Source organism: Miniopterus natalensis, chromosome 7 (assembly GCF_054644295.1).
Source record: "Miniopterus natalensis isolate mMinNat1 chromosome 7, mMinNat1.hap1, whole genome shotgun sequence".
Classification (NCBI taxonomy): Eukaryota; Metazoa; Chordata; class Mammalia; order Chiroptera; family Miniopteridae; genus Miniopterus; species Miniopterus natalensis.
The window spans coordinates 68857195-68882316 of NC_142087.1; the positions used below are offsets into that span (position 1 = coordinate 68857195).

At 36.4% G+C, this 25122-nt stretch overlaps 1 protein-coding gene across 4 annotated transcripts in view; it reads left to right on the forward strand.

The window, feature by feature from the left end:
• MALT1 (MALT1 paracaspase) overlaps window positions 1–25122 on the forward strand; it is a 55173-nt gene that overhangs the window by 24830 nt on the left and 5221 nt on the right. The window contains exons 7-16 of one of the 4 annotated variants that reach the window (XM_087819124.1): window positions 137–169; window positions 2810–2836; window positions 6361–6393; window positions 11906–12109; window positions 16754–16931; window positions 17885–17959; window positions 18296–18423; window positions 20071–20220; window positions 22651–22808; window positions 24198–24323. In XM_087819124.1, coding sequence (XP_087675250.1) covers window positions 137–169; window positions 2810–2836; window positions 6361–6393; window positions 11906–12109; window positions 16754–16931; window positions 17885–17959; window positions 18296–18423; window positions 20071–20220; window positions 22651–22808; window positions 24198–24323 — 1112 coding nt within the window. The remainder of the gene's footprint in view (window positions 1–136; window positions 170–2809; window positions 2837–6360; window positions 6394–11905; window positions 12110–16753; window positions 16932–17884; window positions 17960–18295; window positions 18424–20070; window positions 20221–22650; window positions 22809–24197; window positions 24324–25122) is intronic. The other 3 variants (XM_016223537.2, XM_016223536.2, XM_016223538.2) reach the window with 3 other exon arrangements.

The following is a 25122-nucleotide window of genomic DNA, read 5'->3' on the forward strand; positions in this document are numbered from 1 at the left end:
TAATAGTAGGAGCTGTTGCTGCATATGTTGGTTTGCCAACATATTTCTGTAATATTTATCTCTCTGTTTGCTTGATGGCTGCCCTTCCTAAGATCATGAATTACAATATATTCACATTTGTTTTCTCTGGAACAAGGAAGCACAAGTGAGGCAGTGGAATGCACTGAAGGTAGTGTAATCCTTTGGTCTGAAATCAGATATCCTGCATGCTGTTTCCTCTTGGGATTGATGGAGTGCAGTGATGGAAAAAATACTAGCTATAAGAAATCATTTCAATTGAAGGATATTGTATCTGAGTCTTTGAAGGTTTGTAAATTGCCACAGATACTGTTAAACTGACACTATTAAAACAATTAATTTTCAGGTGATTTTCTACTATATATAAGAATAAAGTTCCTGCATAACATTTTATGAATAGTGAACATTTGCAATTAATCTTATTGCTAATTTTTATCTTTATAAAAATTATAGAAAAAGATAGATGACTATACTGTCATGGAAACTTGTTCAGATTATTTTATCTATCCTTTAGCCATAATAACATGCCTCTCAAATGGGAATGTGGTTTCTATAAAAGTTTCAGGACAGATTTATTGTTTAACATATGTTTTATCAAATATTAAATATTCTGTTTCAGTATAAAATTGATACAATCCATTGTTGAAGCTACAAGGCCATAGATTAATCTACCATGATACCTTTACCATAATATATAAAGAGATTTGAAAAATCTTATTTCAATAAATTACTCCTAATTTGTTTTAATTAACCAAAGCATTATATATAAGTTGTAATGAGTATGTTATAAAACTTAACTTCCCTTAATATGATGTCACATTGTTTTGCAAAATTAGGTTTGTGGATAGCAAAGTATTTTTTCAATTTCTGCCTCTTTATAACCTTAGGCTCTACTTGGGTAAAGTAAGAAAATAACGTTAAATCTTATGTTTGCTGGTTTCCTTGTTCTTTATGTCACTATGATGGCACTTGGAAATAGTATTATTAATATTTTAATCCCAATACATAATTGTGAGTGGGAGTTCTCTAGCATCAGCAGATTTCCATCCTGTGATCTTTGGGCCCTACATGAGGGAAGCTACGTGAAGAAATGCTAATCAACTCCTCTTTCTTCTCTTACTCCTTTTTTGCCTAAATGCATGATTTTTAGAACTTCCTAACATTGGAGACCTCTAAGAATAAATAAATAAAACTAGCATTGCTGTTCTGTTTGGCTTCAGGGTGATGCCTGTAAATTATCTCCTTGCTGTGATGGTTCTTTATCTGCAAGATTCTCCCTTTAATTTTTGCAGAAACAAACACACTGTTAAATAATAATTTTCTAATAAATCTGTTCAGAGCACATAGAGATGAAAAGCCAACTATGAGATGACTCTAGAAATTTCAGATGGAAAAATTAGATCCAAAAAACCTACAAAATTGAAACCTTTCATAATCGGTGGGTTGACACATATTATGAAGTGTCCTAATAGCTTGTCTTTTTACCCATGGAACATGGTATTACCTATTTCATTTTAGGTATTTTTTAAAGGTATTTGATCAGGACAAGGGGTGGGGATTGAACAATTAAAGCTCAGGGGATTTGTTAAGGCGTTGAAACTACTCTGCATGACCACTGAAATGGTGAACACATGGATGCAAGTTTTTAAAACAATCATGTAGTAGGAGGTCAGAGGAGGGTAGACTCAGGATGGAATGCAAAATATGACAAAAGAATCTAAATTTACTACAGATGTATAAAGCAGCCTCGCTGCAGAGAGGGAGGAAGAACAAGGTGCTGACCCAAGTAATGAGAAAGAAGGGCGCCTGTAAGGTAAAAGGCAAAAGAAATTGTACAGGCCCTGTACCTAAGCCGATACTACTCTTCAGTTGATTTTATATCACATATAAGAGTAAGTTCTACCTAACATCTTATGAATAGTATAATATTTATAACTTATTAATATTTTTATCTTCATAAAATTTGTAAAGAAAAATAGTTTATAATATCATGGTATTGGCTTAGGTTATGTTCCTTTGGCCAGGGAGTGCGGGTTAACAATTCTGAAACCTGTGTGCCTCCAAAAACACATTACACCGTTCTAACCACGAGAAGAACATCAACAGATCCCACCTGAGAGACATGCTACACAAAACCTCACCAGTAATTCTCAAAACTGGCAAGGTCATCAAAAGCAAGGGAAGTCTGAGAAATTGTCACAACAAAGAGGAGCCTAAGGTGACATAAGCAAATTTAACATGGTGTCCTGAAAGGGGTTTTGGAACAAAAAAGAACATTAGTGGTTGTAACAAATACACCTTCCTAACATAAGATGTTAAAAATAGGGAAACTGGGTATGGGTGTTTACGTAAACTCTGCACTGTCTTCACATTAGTTCTATAAATCTTAAGCTGTTTTAAAATTAAAACTTTATTTAAAAAGAAAGATCATTTGAGATTTTTAGTTTCAAGAAGTTTATGGTTGAGACCACAGACAGACCTGTCTCTTGACTGTTTTTGTTCCATAATTAGCCAGAATACCTAAAACTTAGAACAAATTATGAATGAGTCTATTTAGCTTTTTGTCACTTAATGAAAGTAATAATAGCTTAGAAGTCCTAAACGATATCCACAGCAGTATTCTTTCCTAGTCAGCTTTGCATGGCTTCTCATTTAATGTATTTGAAAAGTTTTAAACTAATGAAACATTTTAACATGATTTAATAGCTCAAAACCTTCTCTGATTAGTCTTACTATTTATGCTAACTTGGCAGTTATTTAAAGCTAATCAATTTTTAAAATTTCATTTCAGATGAATTACATCATCTTGGGCATCCTGGTGAGTAATATAAACATAAAACATTAGTTTTAGATTTTTAAGTTATTGAATACAATGTAGATATTTTTCAGCTATAATAGTAGTGGTAATTTTTTTCTTTATTAAAATAATATGATTTCGGATTGAAGTTAGTACTTACATGAAGTACAATTTCATGCAAGTGAAAATACTTAAAATATTCTAGATTGTAAGACTATGTAAAGGTAGAAAAGTATGCCGAGGCAACATAAAATATGAATGTATTTTTTTATCATTGTGAATGACTCTATATCATAAAAAGACAAGTTAAGGAGGGAAGTGCATGATTTTTAATTTGAAAGACAAGAGTACCAGAGTAACAATTCTGAACTCACCGGACCCTTGGGACCTTGTTCAAAGTCACTCATTCATAGAATATATCTGAACTAGTTGGGTGAGGTATCTTTATCTGAAGTAAAAAGTGTGTTAGTGGGAATACGTTGCATTATATAGATAAATAGTTCATCAGTAGTAACCATTAAGAAACTAACTGTTGACAGAAGTATTCATCATTCTTCAGCCAATTTTAATCAGAACAGATTTCTAAACAAGTTCAGCTAAAGGGAAAGCCTTAACTGAGATGATAGAGTAACAGTGAGGACTCCATAAAGACAGAGGACATCTCTAGGTTATGGGCATTCTGAAAGGTGGTGATGGATCACAACTAGATTAAGGAAGGCAGCTATATTGTTTAATATTTACAGAGATTTCTCTTATTTCCTGACATGTTACATCTCATTATTTTAGCACAGTAGCTAAGTTTGCTTAGTTTCATGCCCATATTTTTTAAATTATCTTTTATTTTTCAATTACAATTGGCATCCAATATTATATTAGTTTCAGGTGTACCCCCCAGATTACTAAGTGATCATCCTGATAAATCTTGTACCCATCTGACACCGCACATAGTTATTAGAATATTATTAACTATATTCTCTATGCTGTACTTTATTTTTTATCAGGTAAACACATTAACATTCTATTTTTTTATACATACTTTAATACAAATTAAAATATTTTTTTAAAACTACTGTAATCTGATGGTGGTAGACAGTGATTGCTTACTTGAAAATATTAATTTCATGCATATCAAAGTGTGCCATCTTCAACTATATAATTAATTAGATTACAGAATACTTGCTGGAGTGTGTTGAAACTGAAAAACATAATGCTGTATTTTATATCCCCATGACTATTCTGTAACAACCAATTTGTACTTCTTAATCCCTTTACCTTTGCACCGCTCCCCCCAAACTCCCTTCCATCTGGCAATGAGCACAATGTTCTCTCATATCTATGAGTCTGTTTCTATTCTGCTTGTTTGTTAATTTTGTTTTTTTAGATTCAATTATTGATAGATACATATTTATTGTCATTTTATTGTGCATATTTTTCCTTTTTTTCTTTTTTTTAAATATGTTTTTATTGATTTTAGAGAGAAGAAGGGAGAGGGATAGAAAGAGAGAAACATCTAACGACTGCCTCCTGCACGCCCCCTACTGGGGATTGAGCTCGAAACCCGGGCATGTGCCCTGACCAGGAATCAAACCAGTGACCTCTTAGTTCATAGGCCAGTGCTCAACCACTGAGCCACATCAACCAGGCATTTTTTTTTCTTCTTAAAGAAGACCCTTTAACATTTTATGTAATAATTGTTCGGTGGTGGTGAACTCCTTTAGCTTTTTCTTGACTGGGAAGCTCTTTTTATGTCCTTTGATTCTAAATGATAGCTTTGCTAGGTAGAGTAATCTCCGTTGTAGTTCCTTGGTTTTCATCACTTCGAATATTTCTTGCCACTCCCTTCTGGCCTGCAAAGTTTTTGTTGAGAAATCAGCTGACAGTCTTATGGGAGCTCCCTTGTAGGTAATTAACTGCTTTTCTCTTGCTGCTTTTAAGATCCTTTCTTTGTCTTAATTTCAGTGGCTCCTTACACTGTCTTCATTTTTTTTATTTTATTCTTTTTTCCTTTTTGCTCTTCTGATTGGATGTTTTTTGCTTCCTTATATTCCAAATCGCTGATTTGATCCTCAGTTTCATCTCCTCTACTGTTGATTCCCTATGTTATTCTTCATTTCAGTTAGTATATCCTTCATTTCTGACTGGTTCTTTTTTATGGTTTTTATGTCTTTTTCCATGTTGTTGAAGTTCTCACTAAGTTTCTTGAGCATCCTTGTAACCATTGTTTTGAACTCTGTATCTGGTTGTTTGCTTGCCTCCATTTCATTTAGTTCTTTCTGGGCTAGTTCTCCTGTTCCTTCATTTGGGACCTGTTTCTTTGTTTCATGCCCATATTTTTTAAATAAATATTTATTACTGTGAGTCATGATTGGGCCATGCTGATTATATGTAAGCAAATTATACAAACCGGTAGGTCACTGGTTTGGGGTACACTGAATTTATAATCTTTTTAAGCCTCCAGTTCTATAATTTCTTTTACAGATATCTAAAATAACCATTTGTTGTCAATGTTATATAGATATTTATTTAGACATGTATAAAAGCTGTGTGTCATTCTTGCCATACCAACCTGGAGCTCAGGGGTAACCTCAGTGAGATGTTCAAGCATCCAAACCGTTCTAGTGTTGGAGAACCATCCTAGTTGTTTCTCTTGGCCTGGTTAGAACTCTTTTTTCCTAAATTGGTCTGTTATTTCTTGCCCTTTAGTGAACATTGTGAAAAATTATTTCAGGAAAACTTTTGAAAACAACCACCACTAAACTTCTAAAATTTTCTTGGCTGCCTCTTTCATTATATCCTTACTCTTTAAGATTCAGGGACACTAAAAAATTTGAGTTTAAAAAACAGGAAATGCAGTAAACTTTTAGTAGACTTCAGTAGCATATAAATGATTACAAATGCAAAAAAAAAGTTACCCTGTCTATAGTAGTAGACACATTACTGACCGAACTCCATTTTTCCCTGTATCTCTTGCCACATGGCCCTCAGGGGTGAGAGATATTTTATTTTATGTAGAGTAGATGGCAGGGAGCATGGACTATGGAATGAGATTTACTAGCTTGATAACTTTGAGCAAGTTACTTAATCTCTCTCTGCCTCAGATTCCTTATCTGTATAGTGGAGGTAATAATGGTATGTACCTCTTAGAGTAAGCGGTGTTTACCCCAGTCAGTTATAATGAAAGCACCTATCACAGCACCAGACAAGCATTCAGTAAATGTGAACTCTTCTGCTGCTGCTGCTTATTCCCACCACCACTGTTTTCAGATTGTAATTCTCCCTAGCATATTAAAGATTATTACCCTACCCCCAGCTATGGCAATCCATTACCAAAGGCATTCCCTTGCTCTGATTCCAACTCTGTCCATCCAAGTATATGTTTTTATCAAGAATCTGGAAATCTTAAAATCCTAAATTAGCTATTAGAAACCATATTCTGTCTTTTAATGCCACTGATGGTATTCATTGTTTTTATATACTTCTAACTCTGAAATACTTGTACCATGGACAATAACACCTTATTTCTTTGCATTTTTATTTTCTTATAGATAATAAAGAGCAAACAGCTGACCAGCCCTTGGGTGAGTAGAGCTTTAAAATGCCTAATCAAAATATAATTATAGCATATATCTCTTTTATGGCAAGCATAAAGGGATTTAAGACATTTTAATTTGACAGCTTTTATAAATACTTGAATGACATTGAGACCAAATGGTTTATTTTGGATATTTGTAAAATAAATTATAGAACAGGAGGCTTACAAATATTAAACATTCAGTTTCTGGGACCAAGTCAGCTTCTGTGTAATGACTTCTTTGTTTTGGCAAGATGCAAACAAACATGTATGTTACATGGAGGTGAGTAATACTCTCTCTTGGTGGTATTAGAGTAGAAAAGCAGCAGAGAGGTTGTAATAGCAGCTCTACATTTTGAAGTATGAGTAGGAGAAGGGCCTTCCAGACAGAGGGAGCATGGAATCCTAAGTGCTGCGTGGTAGAGAAATGAGACTGTGTTGAATTTGGGGAACTGCAAGTAACACACCTTGGTCTGGAGCATAAAGAGGAGGAGGCGAGAGAGGAAGGTTGAGACCAGATCTACAGGAGCCCCATTTATCATTTAAGCCATTAGAAGGAAACTTTTTGGGTGGAGAAGGTGAATGAGATGTGTCTCTTTTAAAGGCCAGTTCTATATTGGTGTGGAAACTAAAAAAGATAAGATGTTTTGGTTAGAGAAAAAATTAAGAGACCTTTACAGTAGCCTGGAGAAGGGTTACCGTAGGGTTATCATAGGTTACCAATGAGAGTGCAGAAGGCAAGAACAAGTTTGGAAGATCTTTAGGTGATGGAATCAGAAAGCTTTTTTGTCATCTTGCTATAGGGTATAAAAAATAGAGAGGAATCACCATACCTGCTAGGAATCTTGCTTGGACCACCAGGTGGGTGGTGATACCCCCTACTGATTTGGAGAATACAGAATCAAAAGTAAGCTTCAGAGCACGGTTGACTGTTAGTGTGGGACTTAACCAGTTTGAGGTATTTGTGTCACATCTAGGTGACGATATACAGCAGGCAATTGTATACATGAATCTGAAACTCTTAAGGCGAGGCCAGGATTAGAGATGCAGTTGAGTGTCATTAGTATAGATATGGAAGTTAAAACTAAAGGACAGCAAACCTGAGATTGCTACAGACCATAGAGAAAAGGGCACAAAACTGGCTAACCTTTGGGAGGGGGGCCGTACAGTGTTTTTTAACAATTGTAATCAGTTGTCACTGATCACATATCATAAAAATTTTGATTTCTGGGTTCTTATGAAAAGTGGCAGCTGTCAGTTGTGGCTAAACAGTGGCTGCCCTTTTAAAGAGGCATGTGCTCCCCTGTTCTCCTGTTGTAACCTTTCAATCTACTTCACTCTCTCCCCGTCTCTTCCCTCCCCTCCTTCCCATGTGGTCTCACCATGTAGCTGAATTTCTTTACATGGATCCCCAAACTGGAAACTTCCAGACTTCATCAGGTTTAGACTCAGAGCTGACAGAGTTTCACACCACATTATGTTGTTCAAAGAGAATCACAGGGCAGCCCAGATTCAGGGGCTGGGGTGGGTGACTGCCCTATGTGAGAGCAAGGATACCATGGTTCACTGGGGCCATCTTTTACTGAAGCTGGAATGGTAGGCCTGGACTAGAATATGAGTGGCTTTGTTTGCCAGACTAAGGATTTTGGACTTTGTTTTGTAGGACACAGGGATTAAAAGATTTTATATGCCAACAAGAACTGTATATTCTACCAGTCAGATTTGATGCTAATACTCAAATTTTTGATAGATAGTCCAAGATTTTCGTTAACAAATACTTACATAGCACTAAATATGTGCCAGACCTTTTTTCAGGTGCTTATGAATATTAATACATTTTAGATAAGATGAATAACACACCATTAGATTATTAGACATGGAATTAATGATATAACACTGTACCAATTTTTAAAGAATACATTGCATTGAGCTTTGGAAAATGTCCAGGATCATATAGTTAAATGTTTTTCTAAAGTGGTTTTATTCTGTTGCTTAATCAACTTGCATTTGTGTTTCCTTTTTCCAGTAACTAGTTTGTGTTCAAGAAATTGTGGGTGGCTCTTACAGTAAATGTTTTACTATAGAAAGTTTCTTCCATTTATATTATCACCTGAAATCCATAATAAATTGCTTATATAGTTGCTATTTTGAAGGTTTCTTTCATTCCTCACTCTGCCTTCTCAACTTGAGATTATACTGTTTCATCCTCTATCATATCTCTAAACTCTGGCTTTTCCTTTCTTTCCTACAACTGATTTCCTGGAATGAGTCTGTCATCTCTCCTTTCGACCACTGCTGCCTGCTTCTCCATTCTAAATCTTCCCCAGTTCGTCTATCATTCAGGAACTGTTTTACCAGTAGATTGGACGAGGTAAGATTTATTTACTCGTCATTTTTATTACAATTTATTTCAAGAAAACACTCTAAGAGATTTTAGAAACTAACTATAAAAAAATTTATCATTAGGGAAAATATTTTGACACATTATGATGAATTATTAATACATACATTTTAACACACATAGTTCACAGATTGTTCAACTCTTGCATTCTGTAAACTATACCAACTCTTCTTCCCAATCAGGTAACAAAACCAATGAATCGAGACTTGATATTAGCAGAAACAGCCTGTTGTGTGTAGTTTGACAACTTTTTTCCCCCAAAGACCCCAGTGTTTTTTTTCTATTACATATCTTCTAATTGTTTTCTGCCAATAAAACTTAGTTTAGGAGACATTTTAGAATTAAATTATCATAATATTCCACCAAAAAACCCACTTTGATTTACAAACACTTTACTCCCTGAATAACTTTGGGGACCCCATGATTTGGGCTATAATGGTGTAAACCAGAGACAATACATCTCTTCTCACTTAGAAGTAGATTGAACCAAGTTCTTCACTGCGTTGAGGTTAGGTCTGAATTCTGACAGGGTTGGTGGGCTTGTTGCAGGAGAAAATTAATGCAACAAGCATTAATTTTCCCAGACACTAGTGGGAATGAGGTTCTTGGGGTACCTCTGTAATAAGCATTTTCAGAAGCTTCCACAGGAGAATGAGATGTGGGAAAAGGCTTTATTTGCATGGAGTTACATTCCTTGGGTTCCAAAGTCCCATCCCCGTTAAACCAATCCTGAAAGCGGTACAGATGGGGTTCTAGCAGAGCCAAAAGCAAGGCCAGTGTCCAGAGCTTCTGCTCCATATTGCAGCTGGGTGTAGTTGGCATCCAAGCTAATTAAAGTCCATTAGTCCATTGTGTGGAGTCCCACGTGGGCATGGGAGCACAGCCCCCGGCAACAAGAGTCACAGGAGCGCAGGCAAGCAGACGAGAGAGAGAGCTGTGCTCTTTTGTCGAGAAGTTTAGATACTCAGGTTTCGCCTGCTTGCAGTGGCCACCCCCATCCTGGCCACTAATTTGTTCCCAGGTGTGACTGGCAGACAGGTGGGCACCTTCGCGCATCACTCAGACCTTCCTGGGCATGCATCTAAACTGTCTTTGCCTGGTCCCTTCCCCCATCAAACAGTGGGCAGCGGACTTGGAGAATGTTAAATGCAGCTGTTTGGCGAAGCTGTACAAACAGCATGCCTATGTTATCTAGACTTCCCTTTTACTCCTTTCCTGTTAAATAATAACCAGGTTATTACAGTGGTATCAGGCTCACACAAAAATGCACGGAAAATTTTTTTCCTGTGGATAAGCCAGCTAACAGTCTTACTATATAGTGAGTATTTTGGTCTAGGTTTTTTAAGAAGAAACTTTTTTAAAAAGGAAATACGATGATGTTAAGTCTTATGCTGCCTCCTATTGAAATCTGTCCTGAGTGTTCTGAACTTTTTCATTGAGTTTTAGAACCAAAGGTAGTTTAATAGACGCTTCATGTCTGAATCCTTATATATTAAATAGTCTTGATAATTGGCCCTTTCTTTTGGATAAAAGAAGAGATTATCATTTGTATAGGACTTGAAGTGACTTATCAAATTAGAAATGTGGCTTAAGGTATCACTTTATATTTTTCTAAAATGTGCATACTCATAAGAATGAGCAATTTGCAAGAAATTGTAAGAAATCTCTGAAAATATAGACTAAAGATACCATAACACGAAAGTAGTAAACCAGAGATTTTTGGTGAAATTTAATCAACTTAATGATTTGAAACATCTGAAATTCTATTAAATATTGCAGACATCGAGTCAGCAATGTAATTATTTGTGTTTATTACAGTTTCGTAAGAGTGATATAACAATTTCTAAATAAACTACTTAGCACTCTGTGACCGAGGGTGGTCGCCTGTTCCTGGCCTGTGTCAGAAGGAGGTGGCCTGTGGTCCTGCCCAGTGTGGCTCTTCGGCCAGCTGGCTGGCTGCCTGATGCTCTTTTGACACCATCTCCACAGCTCCCCACGTCTCCTTCACAGATTCACACCGTAACGTCCTCAAGAAAAACGTCATAACATGTACCTGCAGTCATGGCATGGTCTCAGGTCTTTAACTTTTAACCCTTCCCAGACTAGCAAAGGTACAATTTTGAATACCTCTTAAGCACTAAGCTATGTCTAGCCTTCCACAGCTGTTTTTGGACAAGCTATACACGTGAGTAAGCTAGCTGGTAATTTTTAAAGCATTGGTGTGGGTCTTTTTGTCCCTTAAAAACAGGAAAATTCTTTGTATGAGGATACAACTTTGAACAAAGTCTCAGTGCACTAAAGTCAGAAAATAAACTAAAGATATTTGTACACGTCTTCACATATCCCTAGAGTAGCTGCATCTCACCCAAATGGGGAAAAAAAAATTTTTTTAAGCCAAGAGAAGCCCAGCCAGCGTGGCTCAGTGGTCGAGCATCAACCTCTGATCCAGGAGATCGAGGTTCAATTCCCAGTAGGAGGCTTGCGGCAAGCAGCCGATCAATGGCTCTCTCTTTCCCCTCTCCCTTCCTCTCTAATATATTTTAAAATATATATTTTTTAAAAAGCCAAGAGTAGACAGTATATCAACTGCAGAAATACAGATACAGTACTTAAGTGGCTGCTTTGCCGTCCTCTGCAGTGCTTCCCTGCACCTGTTCTGACGAGAGCTCTTCCTGTTCCTCTTTTCAGTGTATCTTTTGCTTTTAGCCTCTCCATTGTAAGCAAAGCAGAACCTGATTTGATGGGGATCCAATTTCAAACATACCTTGTGTAAATTCGCTCTAAAAGTCTAGTTGAATATAATAATAATCTTTACTTTTGTTGTAATTAAGGTATACTTTAACATTAGTTATCATTTATGCTTCATATACAACGAATAAATACCCTTTGCCTGGTTCTCAAAAGTATCAGTAAGTTTAATTTCAGTTGTTTGATTTATTAATCTTTGTGGTCCTCAGTATATTGGCCTATTGCATAAAGTGATCCTTCTAAGATGAAATTAAATAATAATGAAATCTTATTTGTAAAGCATACTTTTTATTATAATGATCCTATCTCCATAGGTCTTATTTTAATCTTTATATCCTTTAAATCTCTTCCTCCCCCTTTTTTTTAACAGCAAAGGACAAGGTTGCCCTTTTGATAGGAAATATGAATTACTGGGAGCACCCCAAGCTTAAAGCACCTTTGGTTGATGTGTATGAGTTGACCAACTTGTTAAGACAGCTAGATTTCAAAGTCGTTTCACTGTTGGATCTGACTGAATATGAGATGCGTAACGCTGTGGATGAATTTTTACTACTTTTAGACAAAGGAGTATATGGTAAGATATTTATAATCTTCATTTTAATAATTATCTACTATTTTTTCATTGAACAAGTTAGATTAAGAACTAAAAATCAGAGAAGGGTGCTGTAAATACACTGTTGAATTGAAGTTTTATTGTACAGGGTAATAGATTTGGTTTTTATGCTATAGTTCCAGATGAATAACTAATTAGCTTAATGTCTTTACTTTCATGTTTTTTGTTTTATCAAAACAATATTGTTCTTATTAGAATTCTTACCAATCTTAGGTGATTTTACTTTTTTTTTTTTAAATATATCTTTATTGATTTCAGAGAGAGGAAGGGAGAGAGAGAGAGATAGAAAAATCAATGATGAGAGAGTCATTGATCGGTTACCTCCTGCACACCCTCCACTGGGGATCGAGCCCGCAACCTGGGCATATGCCCCGATCAGAAATCGAACCTCGATCTCCTGGATCATAGGTCTATGCTCAACCACTGAGCCATGCCGGCCAGGCAGTGATTTTGCTTTTTATTGAGATAGGAGCTATAGTACATGATGATCAAATGGCAGGCTGTATACTCGTGTATGTTAGAGCCAGACATTTTAAATGATACACTGGGAGCGATACCCCAGCTTTCTGCGTGGCCTGTCTCTAAGTAAGATCAGTTAGAAATGGTACCATTTCCACTGAAAATCATATCCTTTATAAAAAGGTCTCCAGATCTACCTCTGACCTGATCGGTTTGCACTGTTAATTTAATGCACTCAAGTTTTTACTGAGTTCCTATTATATCCACAGCCCAGATAAGGAGTATGCTAGGCATGGAAGTACATCCAAAAATAAAAACATGACCTAATCAAATTATCAGTCCCTTATTGTAATGAGGAAAAAAACACTGTACATGGAGCCCAGACACCTATCAGCTGTAGTATTTTAAGCAAATCACTTAATCTTTTAAGTTTAATTTTCTCATCAATAAAATAGGGATAGGAATCATTTAAAGATTGTTATATGGATTAAAATCAGATCATGTATATGAAGGTGCTTTGAAAACCATGAAAATGTAATGCTGTAAGATTAATGTCTTTATTGTGATCACTTTTTATCAGAGAAATTAAATATACATAGAACTGTAAAATGTCTTTAAAACCCAGTATGTGATTAGTGTCAGAGTCCTGCTGGAGGGTCTAAAGTAGGGAGAGATTGAGTGTGTGAGAAAAGCGGAAACCAGGTGATGACTTGCTGAGGGCTCTGAATTTGACATACTCTGAGGATTGGTTAAGATTTGGGTAGATAGAAAGGAGATAGAGAGGGGCATGAAGGTTAAAAATAAATATATCTTTCTTTAGAAGCAGTAAAGAGACTGATGGGGAATAGAGTCGTTTTGGAATACTTGATAGAGGAGTATACATTTTACTCTTTAAAGTGTACAATTCAGTGGTTTTTAGTATATTCACAAAGTTGTGCATCAATCATCTAATTCCAGAACATTTTTATCACCCAAAAGGACCCCATATTCATTAGCAGTCACTCCCCATTCCTTCTTACCCCAAGCCCCTGGCAACAACAAATCTACTTTCAGTCTCTAAGGATTTGCGTATTTGAGGCATTTCATAGAAATGGAATTATTCTATATGTGGCCTTTTGTGTCTGGCTTCTTTCTTTTAGCATAATGTTTTCAGGATCCTTCCATGTTTTTGTATTATTTTTATGGCTGGATAATCTTCCATTACAAGGATATACCACATTTTGTTTATCCATTCATCAGAAGATGGCCTTTAGGTTGTTTCCCTTTTGGGATATTATGAATAGGGCTACTGTGGACATTGATGTGCACATTCTTGTGGGCATGTGTTTCAGTTCTCTTGGGTATACACCATGGAATGGGATTGCTGGGTCATAGGATAACTCTAATTTTAACATTTTGAGGAACTGTCTGACTCTTTCCAACGTGCCTACACTATTGTATATTCTCACCGGAAATTAATGAGGTTTCTCGCTTCTCTACTTCCTTGCCAACACTTGTTATTGCCTGTCTTTTTCATTATAGCCATCCTAGTAAGTGCAAAGTGGTACCTCTGTTCTGTTTTGCATTTCCGTGATAGCTAATGATGTTGGGCATCTCTTCATGTGCTTATTTGCCATTTGTATATTCTCTTTGGAGAAATGTTTATTCAAATCCCTTGCCCATTTTTTTCTAGGGTATTTGTCCTTTTAATTGTTGAAAATTAGAGTCCATTATATATTCTGGATACAAGCTGTCCTCATAGATATGTGATTTGCAAATACTTTCTCCCTCTCTGTAGGTTTTTACTTATTTGATCTTATTTGATCTTCATTGCTTAATGAGTTAAATCCATTTCCTTTGTCATGATTTTCAAAATGCTCCCTATCTGTGTGCTCTTCCTTTCATTTATGATGATTTAATTCCTTGCCAGGCTAGTATTCTTCCAGTTAGTTGTCATTCCAGGTCTGAGCCCTGTATGCTTCTGTTCTCCCTGCCTATTATGTACCTTGCTCTCCCTCTGCCTTTCCAAATTGTATCCTTTCTCCCAAGACCATGTGTTTGCTTCCCCTCACACTAGATTCCTCTCTGTGCTTCACTCATATCATACATTGCGCCCTGATTGCATACTTTATGGCATTAATTATACGCTAATTTTCTCTGTTGATTAACAACAAGAGCATACCTGACTGAGCTGCAAGAACCTTGGGGACAAGAACTCTGTCTTTCTTTTCTTTTTCATTTCCTGCAGTGCCTATGTGATTATATTCAGGGCACACAGAAGATATAAATTATACCCACACTGAATAAATGGGTGTGTCCATTTTTGTCATTTTTTTACCTGAAATGTTATATATGAAAGAAGCATTTTTTTCATTTTAATAAGAGTTTAAGAAAAGTAGAAGACCTGGATCCTGCACTCTGGGACCAAATAAAGCGTGTGTGTGTGTGTAAAGCCACATTCTCTGCTAGGAGTTGGGCCTGTAACTACAAAGGATTGGCGATTTTGTTGTTCTCGTTTCCTATCTAAAGCCTTTTTACTATTAACTTTAGAATATCGTATAAAGAAATCTCATTCCAGAATCCTAAGAACAAAATTAGTGTGCTCTAGAGATTGCTGAGGGGACATGTCTTCACAAGTATTTCTCTCAAATATTTTTATAAGGAAGTCCATCGTGATATTTTTGTTTTGTTTTTGTTTTTACAGCTAAAACAAGCTTCTTTTCAGGGAAATCTTTAGAGTTGTTTGGTGCAGTTTTCATAGCATCATTTCTCAGTAAAGAAATAATGGCTCATCAATAGATTATTGAAATCAACCCAAATTTTAGCTTATTAATTCAAGAGAACTCTAAGTGAAAAATTAATGATATTTATATCTCAAAACAAAAAAAGAAAAAGAAATCACAATCCGTGAAATCAGATTTCCCTTCTCTGCTTGGAAAAAGCTATGTTTATATTGCCTGGCTGGTGTGGTTCAGTAGTTGAGCATCAACGCATGAACCTGGAGGTCACAGTTCTATTCCCAGTTGTGGGCTCGATCCACAGTAGGGGGTGTGCAGGAGGCAGCCAGTCCATTCTCTCATCATTGATGTTTCTATCTCTCTCCCTCTCCCTTCCTCTCTCTGAAATCAGTAAAAACATTAAAAAAAGAAAGTTATGTTTATATTATTGTAACCCTTACTAAATGTATTGAAAAATGCCTATGGAATTTCACATTTGATATTGTAGTTGTTTTTAATCTAAATTGTGTTTATTCGTTCATCTGTTAAATACTTACTGAGCTCCTCCTGTGTGCCAGGAATACACAGATAAATGTGGACTACCCCGGCGCTGAAGGAGGTCCTGGTTTATTGGAGAAGACAAATGAGTTAGCAAAGCAGTCCTTAGCCTTTTTCTTTTTATAATGAGATAAATTGCATTCCATATTACACCATTGGTTATACAAATGTATTGCACTTATGAATGAAAATCCACTTCAAGACAGCATTTTGATGTTGGTTTAAAATCCAGTACTGAACTCCTATTGCTTGTCCCCAGCTCACACCACTCATCCACACGACCTTGCAACTCTCCCCATATGAAGCACATTCCCACTTGAAGATCCCTCCACCTGATCCCTGGAATGTCCTCCCCTGATATGCCTAGCTTGTCCATCATATCCTGGAGGCCACTGACAGAGGCTTTCAGTGACTACCCAAAACAAACAGATAATTCCTGTCCTCAACCCACACTCCTTTTTCACCTGCTCTACTTTGTAGTTCTCCATAGAACAGATTTCTTCTCCACCTGACATATTTATTTGTTTATCTCCTCCCACCTAGATTGTCACTTCATGAAAGCAGGGATTTTTGTCTGTGTTGGTAATCCCGAAGCCCAGGACACTGGCTGGCACAGAGTATGCCCTTTAAATACTGATCTACTAAATGGATGAGAGAATTGAATAAACCAGTTGCATGGATGAAAAAAAAATACAGTACTAAAACGAAGGCTGTTGCCTAAATAATTTTCAGTGCACATTTAGTTAACATTGGCTGTATTTATAACTGGAACTCTCTTAGATAAGTTTGCATTAACTTGAAGAAAATAAAAGTCTCATGTTTTTAAAGAAGGCTGCATACATGTTCAGAGTACAATTTAGAATTAACTTTTGCCCCTTTTTTCCCTTTTCAGGTTTATTATATTATGCAGGACATGGTTATGAAAACTTTGGGAATAGCTTTATGGTTCCTGTTGATGCTCCAAATCCATATAGGTCAGAAAACTGTCTGTGTGTGCAAAATATACTGAAGTTGATGCAAGAAAAAGAAACCGGACTCAATGTGTTCTTGTTGGATATGTGTAGGAAAAGGTAAGCTGTCTCATCTTTTTTTTTAATGCGTTTTTATTGATTTTTGAGAGAGAGAGAGAAAGAAAAAGGGAGAGAGAGAGAGAGAAAGAAATATTGATGAGAGAGAAACTGATTGGCTGCCTCCTGCATGCCCCCTACTAGTGATGGAGCCCTGATGAGGAATTGAACAGGTGACCTCTTGGTACATGGGATGATGCTCAGCCAACGGAGCCATACCGGTCGGGGCAAGCTGTCTCATGTTTATTCAGCAAAGCTTGTTGGAGTTAAATATCAACCTTGACAAATTACATCTAAGGCAAATCTGCAAATGCTAAGAACCCCTTAAGTTTGTATAGTTTAAGAGTATAGATTGTCGCTGTTTAAGAAGAAAACTAGAGGAAACTATATATTCTCTATGTATACTTAATTATATTTTAACTTTTATGTTTGCTGTAGAACAAAAGTAAAGAACTGAAGGGTCTGGCTCACACTGCAAAAGGTGCAGCTCCTCAGATGCCTCTAACAACCACTGAGGTTACTCTGGAAATTGACAGAAACAGCACCAGTTAGTGCTGGGCCTCTGCTCTAAGTCATTCCTGGTCTTGCAGGTGCAGAAAGTTTAGCTGAACCAGATCTCATTTGTCCACCCCATGTTACTAAGGAATGGAACTAATGGTTATTCCTCTTAGACTCACAAGTTTTTGCTTTCTAAGCATCACCAACCAAAATCCAATGCGGAGTTCAAGTGTAACTCCAGCTTAGACACTGAGAAAAGATGTTTCAACAGTGTGGGCACCCTGAATTATTTTTAGTAAATATGTAGGTGATTTGATAAGGGAATTTTGACTGTATAATTTTAAATTATGTATAGGAGAATAGTGTTATATTTTTATTACACTATTACCTGTGCTGCTCTTTTTAACAATGCTATTTAACTTTATATCCGGCCTTCTCCCCTCCTGCCTTTTAAATAGAAATGACTACGATGATACCATTCCAATCTTGGATGCCCTGAAAGTCACTGCCAACATTGTGTTTGGATATGCAACGTAAGAAACTTCTATGTTTATGTTCAAGATTCTTTTATTCGTCGTTAATTTTTTGGTTGTAGACTAGAAGCCTAGAACTATCCATAGACATGTAGGCATTAATTTGCCTCCTTGATAGTCCTGATAGCAAATGTTAAATACCTGACTTTAGCATTTCATATCTTGGCACCTTCTTTTTACTAAGCACCAAAGCATTTAGTTCCTGCGTAAAGATTAGCTCTTTAATTAGGATGCATGCAGGAGGTGGGGAAGCAAACGAGGCTCATCAGTATTTATGGAAGCCCCACGTGGGAAGTGTTTGCTTTGGAAAAAAGTTTTCTTTTTGCTGTTTTTAAGGTGTCAAGGAGCTGAAGCCTTTGAAATCCAGCATTCTGGACTGGCAAATGGAATCTTCATGAAATTCTTAAAAGATAGATTATTGGAAGACAAGAAGATTACTGTATTACTGGATGAAGTTGCAGAAGGTAAAATAAAAAATAAAGAGCTACTCAGGGTTCTCCGTGTGGTAATTATTTTAGTCCTACTATTGTTGTGCAGGTTTGGAACTAATTTTCAATGTCTTGTTCAGCAACACTCCTGTTTAATTCCTTCCTTCCCTCTTGACTTAGTTACATGTCACCTGTGCAGCATTACTTGAACTACAAGGCTGACCCCAGACATGAGGAGAAATAAAGTTTGATCCTCAGAGCTCTTTACCTTATTTCTATGACTAGTGTCTTGTGCTGCCCAGTCTACTTGTTTGCAAAAAAATTATTCAACTAGCATTCTCTCCCAGGATCAGACAGGTGGAACTTTACAGAAAATTTGAGGCCCTGGTGGAAAAAACTGGGTTCATTTTTTTCTTGATGAACTTAGTGATTCTAAAATTTTGCTCTAAGGATGTGATCCTGGAGGTCTAACCATGTCTTCCATTTCCTTCTGCTCCCATCCCTGCCAGCCTGGTATACTGCTGTGCTTGGGTCAGGTACTGAATAAGTAGTATTACATCAGGAGATTGACATGGTTTGTTTGTTTTTTATCATTTTTATAAGCCATATCAAAAAGAAGGCAATTCTTTTGCAAACTAGTTCCTGGAACATCATGGATATTCCAAAGCTGGCAGTTTGAGTATAAGGTGTCTGAAGGCCTAACAGCTGTTAGTCGGATTTGTTTATTGTCATGTTTTTATCAGTACAGGTCTTTTAGCTGGGTCACTTGACTTAACCACTTTCCCATTTGACATAGACAGCTGGAGCTTGGGCCTCTTTCAACCGGACAAGTTCTGCTTTTATCTGTTTTACATATTGGGCTTCTATTTAAGCTCTTATTTGAAGAAAAGCTTCTGCTGCTGAAAAAAACAAACCCGTTGAAGTATGTCAGTTTCAAACTGATCTATGAAGGTGCTTTAGAAACTCTAAAATGTTTTATTCTAATTTTACATTTTAAATATAATTATTTTTAAAACAATAAAAAGCACCAGTCCACCTATATACCGTTTTGTATATAGCAAACATTATGTATATGGCATAACATTTGTGTTAAGTTCAAAACCTGAAACTTGGAAGCACACTGTTTACTTACACCTCCACATGAGAAGAAATTAAACGCTTGTGGAAGGATGCACAGGATGTCGGGTAATGGGCAGGGCAGGGCAGTGGCGGTGCTGTAGCCATGCTGGTGGTTTTAGCACATAATTTCTTTTGTTAAAAATAAATCTGTGGTAAAGTCAAGATATGTTAACTTTCTCATAGATGTGTAGTCATATGTTCACTAACTGGATCTTCTCAGCAGAGTATAGACATAAAATTACCCTTTCAGTGAAGAAATACACTTTTCAGCTCTGTGAATTTCAAGTCTTAGAATATTAAGGGTTCATTATTAGAATTATAGAAGATAAAAGCCACAGAGGGGCCTTTAGAAGTGAGCCAGTTCAGTATTTTTATCGGTTTGCTCTCTGCCATTTTCCTAGTACTTTGAACCATACCTTACACACTTAGGTGCTTAGGAAATATTTGTTGAGTGAATAAGTGATATTGGGAACACAACCTAATTTATAGGAGAGTTCTTGGCCTAAGTATTTAAAATGTAATGAAAGGATTGTGGTCTTAAAAATAATATTTCTTATCTTTTAGATATGGGTAAATGTCATCTTACCAAAGGCAAACAGGCTCTAGAGATTCGAAGTAGTTTATCTGAAAAAAGAGCACTTACTGATCCAGTACAAGGAACAGCGTATTCTGCAGAGTCTCTGGTGCGGAACCTACAGTGGGCCAAGGCACACGGTACAGCAAAGTCTGGTTTTTGTGAGCTTATATTAAATCATGACTTTTTTTTCCTCCTGAGTAGACAGCTTTCCTCCCAATTTTTCAGTGAAAATATTTTAGCCAAGTGGGCAAGCACAAGACTTAACAAATGTTTCAGTTACAGATATTACACTGATTTATTTGGTGTTGGAAATAGTAAATTATTTAACTCATTATTTTCACCATTGGTAAAATTAGAATATGATCATTTAAAAAACAGTTATCAATTTATCTAGTGTACCGTCCCTTAGACAGTTCTACATGTGAACTGTTGAAGTGTTCTGTTTCAAAATTCAACACACCTGGGTTCTGATCCTGTCTCTACCACTTGATAAACATGTTATCCCTAAAATGGGGAGAAGTAATACTTACTGGATAGGGTTGTTAGCATTGAATGAGATCACATGTGTAAAGAGACAAGCATGGTGGTGAGCAGATACTATCTGCCCATAAATATCACTGAGCATTTTGTCTTTGACTTGAATCAGTGGGTTCATGATGAAGACAAAAGAAGGTGAGGTGAGATTCATACCTGTAACTTTCGTAACATACGAAAATATATTCTTTGGTAAATTAGCATATTAAAGCACATTAAAATGTAATATACCATAAATATTCTTGGCATTCCAGATAATTGGATAAGTAATTGAAATTGATTCTTTTCTTTTAAAAAATCTCTAATCAATAGTAACAAAATCACAGTAGTAAAGATCAATAGTAAACAAAACCTTTTTATAAAATGAAACTGAAGATGATTATGCTAAGCAAAATAAGCCAGTCAGAGAAAGACAGATATCACATGATCTCAATTATATGTGGAATCTAATGAACACAATAAAATGATGAACAAAATAGATCCAGAGACACAGAAGCTGATGAATCTCAGAGGGAAGGCGGGAGTGGGTGGGTGAGTGGGTAGAGATTAATCAAAGAATTTATATGCATATATGCATAACCCATGGACACAGACAATAGTGTGGAGAAGGCCTGGGGGCAGGGGGACTGGGGGGGGCAAGAGGAGGAAAAGGGGGGTGGACATCTGTAATACTCTCAACAATGAAGATTTAAAAAATAAAGGGGACACTCGTTTCCAGTCTTCTGCTGCCACTTAGAAATAAAAAAAAATTAAAATGAAACTGAAAGGTCAAGTAGAAAATATTTGTAACAAATTTGATAAGTAGATAATTTTTTATAATAAAGAGCCCATGCAAAATAGTAAAACAAAAACATTAAGAGCCCCCTTAATTAATAATCAAAGGATGCAAATTCAGTAATTCACACAATTGAGAATATATTGATAAGACAAATATAGAAAATGGCAAAAACTAAAATAGTAATTATAGAAAAGAAAATTAATCTATGATGGCATAAGTTCTTTTTTGTAACCCCATCAAATAGGCAAACTTTTTGAAAATTAATATTACCTTATGGAAATGTTATGGAGAAACTAGTATAGTTATGTCCTATGTAAGTAGAAAACTGTTACAGTTGTGAGGAACCATCAGATAGCCATATCCAACAATCCTAAAGCATTAACTATATATAAGAAATATTAACTATGGTAGAATAACAGTAAAACCCAGAAATATTATATTCAGCAGTGGCAGAATTGTTAAAGGTAGCAAATCATTGAGTGACATTATGCTTTATTAAAAACTATTTTCACCCTGGCTGATATGACTTGGTTGGTCATTGCCCTGTGCACCAAACAAAAAAGCCCAATATTCTGTTGGTCAAGCAAATAAAAATCTTTCATTTACTGTTCTCTTATGGTTCTTGTCCCTTCACATATGTAATTTTTATAGTGGTAATGAAAGGTATACATATACTTGTAAATATATTTTTCCTATTGCCACAATTTTCATTAAAGTAGTTTTTTAAAAAGTACAGAGCACATACCCAGGTTGTGGGTTTGAACCCAGTCAGGGTGCATATGGGAGGCAACTGATCAGTGTTTCTCTCTCTCTTTCTCTGTCTCTATTCCTCTCCCTCTCCCTCTCTAAAAATCAATAAAAACATATTAAAATCCAAGATTAACTTTGTTGAACTGGTGTTAAAAATATACTTTTTAAAAAACTACTTTAATGAAAATTGTGGCAATAGGAAAAATATATTTACAAGTGTATGTATACCTTTCATTACCGCTATAAAAATTATATATGTGAAGGGACAAGAACCATAAGAGAACAGTAAATGAAAGATTTTTATTTGCTTGACCAACAGAATATTGGGCTTTTGTTTTCCCTTTTTTTAATTGTGTGTGTATATCTTTAAACAATATGTTATAGAATAATTTTAAGCAAAAGAAAGTGTTCTTCTAACTGTATTTGCCCTATAAAGAATATTTGTTTGCTGTTTACCATCAGAAAACTTTAAAAAATTATTTATGTTATTCTTACGTTTTTTCAGAACTTCCAGAAAGTATGTGTCTTAAATTTCAGTGTGGTGTTCAGATTCAATTAGGATTTGCGGCTGAGTTTTCCAACGTCATGATAATCTACACAAGTATAGTCCACAGACCACCCGATATAATAATGTGCGATGCCTATGTTACAGATTTTCCACTTGTAAGTCTCTCCTTTTTTATTTAAAATCTAATGATGCCCGGCCGAGTGTGGCTCAGCGGTTGAGCGTTGACCTAGGATCCAGGCGATTGGGGTTCGATTCCCAGTCAGGGCACATGTAGGGCTGTGGGCTCGATCCCCAGTCGGGGGCGTGCAGGAGTCAGTTAATTGATGTTTTGCTCTCATGTCTATGTTTCTCTCTCTCTTCCTCTCTCTTTCTAAAAATCTTTTTTAAAAAAACTATTTTAACTTTTCATACCCTAAGAGATCAAATATGAAAGGATAAAAAGTACTAATCATATGGCAGGAGTAAGTTCCATTTAAAAACTGTTGTTTCCAATCTGAGTTATTACAATAGTATAAGTCTTTTTTGTCAAGTTATGGTAGTATATTGGAAGAGTAGAAATCTAGTTCTGTTCTTTCCAGACACTTAGATATGATATGTATTTTGCGTTGTCTGAAAAAAGCCAATAAACAGTACTCCTCTTTCCTACATAGGTGTAGTAAGTTGAGACATGAGAAAGTAGTAGACAAACAAATCTGAAACTTCACCTGATAAAGGCCTCGTGGAGGACATTACTTAGTATGAGAGCAAATGGTGCAGCACTGAAGCCCAGAATTGGATGGGTCTGTCCCCGAGTCACAGCAGCCCTGGACCAGGCTCCCTGGGCAGTCAGCAGGGCAGGTCTGCTCTTGGCCAGAGGCTGGCTCTAAAAAGAAAGAGGGAAAGGCTGCCTTCAGCATGTCCCTTTATTCTTCTTAAATGTATGAATCATATGAATTCTTCTGCACCTTCCCAAAAGTGATGACTAAGACAGAGAGAATCCAGGAGTCACTCCATGGGCTCAGAAGGAATCTTGAGAAGGTTAAGAAGTGTTTCTGGGGATAGTCTGAAATAACTGTCCTTTCAGAGCTAACTTTTTTAATGTACCAGCACAGAATTTAAAATTCCTATTCCTAGAACGTTGTTTTCATTGTTTCTTCAGTCCTGGATAAGTGATTACCTACTTAGGCCAATATTCATGAGAAACCAAGACCCATTAAGATGTTTTATTGTCGCTCTGGCTGCTGTGGCTCAGTTGGTTGGAGCATCATCATCTCATACACGGAAAGGTTGTGGGTTCAATCATGGTCAGGGCACATACCCAGGTGGGTTAGATCCCTTGTCGGGGTGCATGTGGGAGGCAACCCGTCTATGTTTCTGTCTCCCTCTATGTGCCTATAGATGTCTCTCTCTCACATTGACGTTTCTCCCTCTCCCTTCCTCTCTAAAATCAATTTTTTAAAAAACATAAAAAGTTTTAAAAAGAAGGAAAAAAAAGATGTTTTATTGTCATAGACAATGTTGTGACTTCCATTGATTTCATTAATACCATTTTCTGATTTTTACAGGACCTAGATATTGATCCAAAAGATGCAAATAAAGGGACGCCGGAAGAAACTGGCAGCTATTTAGTATCGAAGGAGCTTCCCAAGCATTGCCTTTATACTAGACTCAGCTCACTGCAGAAACTAAAGGTTACTACTCTTCTTGTTTATAACTAATAGAAAACTGTTGAAAGTGAAAATTTATTTGGGCATGTAAACCTTGTATTAGAATGTACTGCTTCATCGAGTATGAAATTGAAGTAGAGATAACTGATCTACAGTGAGTCTTAGCAGTGACCCTTTTCAGATTATATTCTGGTTTTGATGCTGGCCTGAGGGGTTTCGTATAAGAGTGTATGCGATTACCCTCCATGTTGCTGAAAAGTTAGGGGCATAGAGCTTAGCCTGCTTTTAAATATTTTAGTATTTTCAAATAATCATTTCTTAGTTCTGTGACTTTCTACAAAACAAATAGCAAATTAGAGTTGGAATTTATTGCGATCTTTTTTCATTTCTTGTTAACTTATAAATTGGGAACTACCTCTGTATGGTTGAGCTTTTTCGTAAAAGCATATCCTTGCCACACCTGAGTTTTTAACTTATTCAATGCCCCATGACCATAGAACATGTTAGCCAAAACTTGGGGAATGAAGTGGGCACTACTGACAGTTGCAGAAGGACAACAGACATAACTATTGCCACCCTGTTCACAGCTCATTCTTTGATCTTTGAAAATCAGCCCATTTTATTATTCAGTTATACCACCTATGATTGTGGATTATTATTTCACACTATTTTGAAAACATCTAAGCTGCCCGGCCAGCATGGCAGCATCGACCTATGATCCCGGAGATCAAGGTTCGATTCCCAGTCAGGGCACGTGCCCAGGGTGCAGGCTCAATCCCCAGTAGGGGGCGTGCAGGAGACAGAAGATCAATGACTCTCTCAT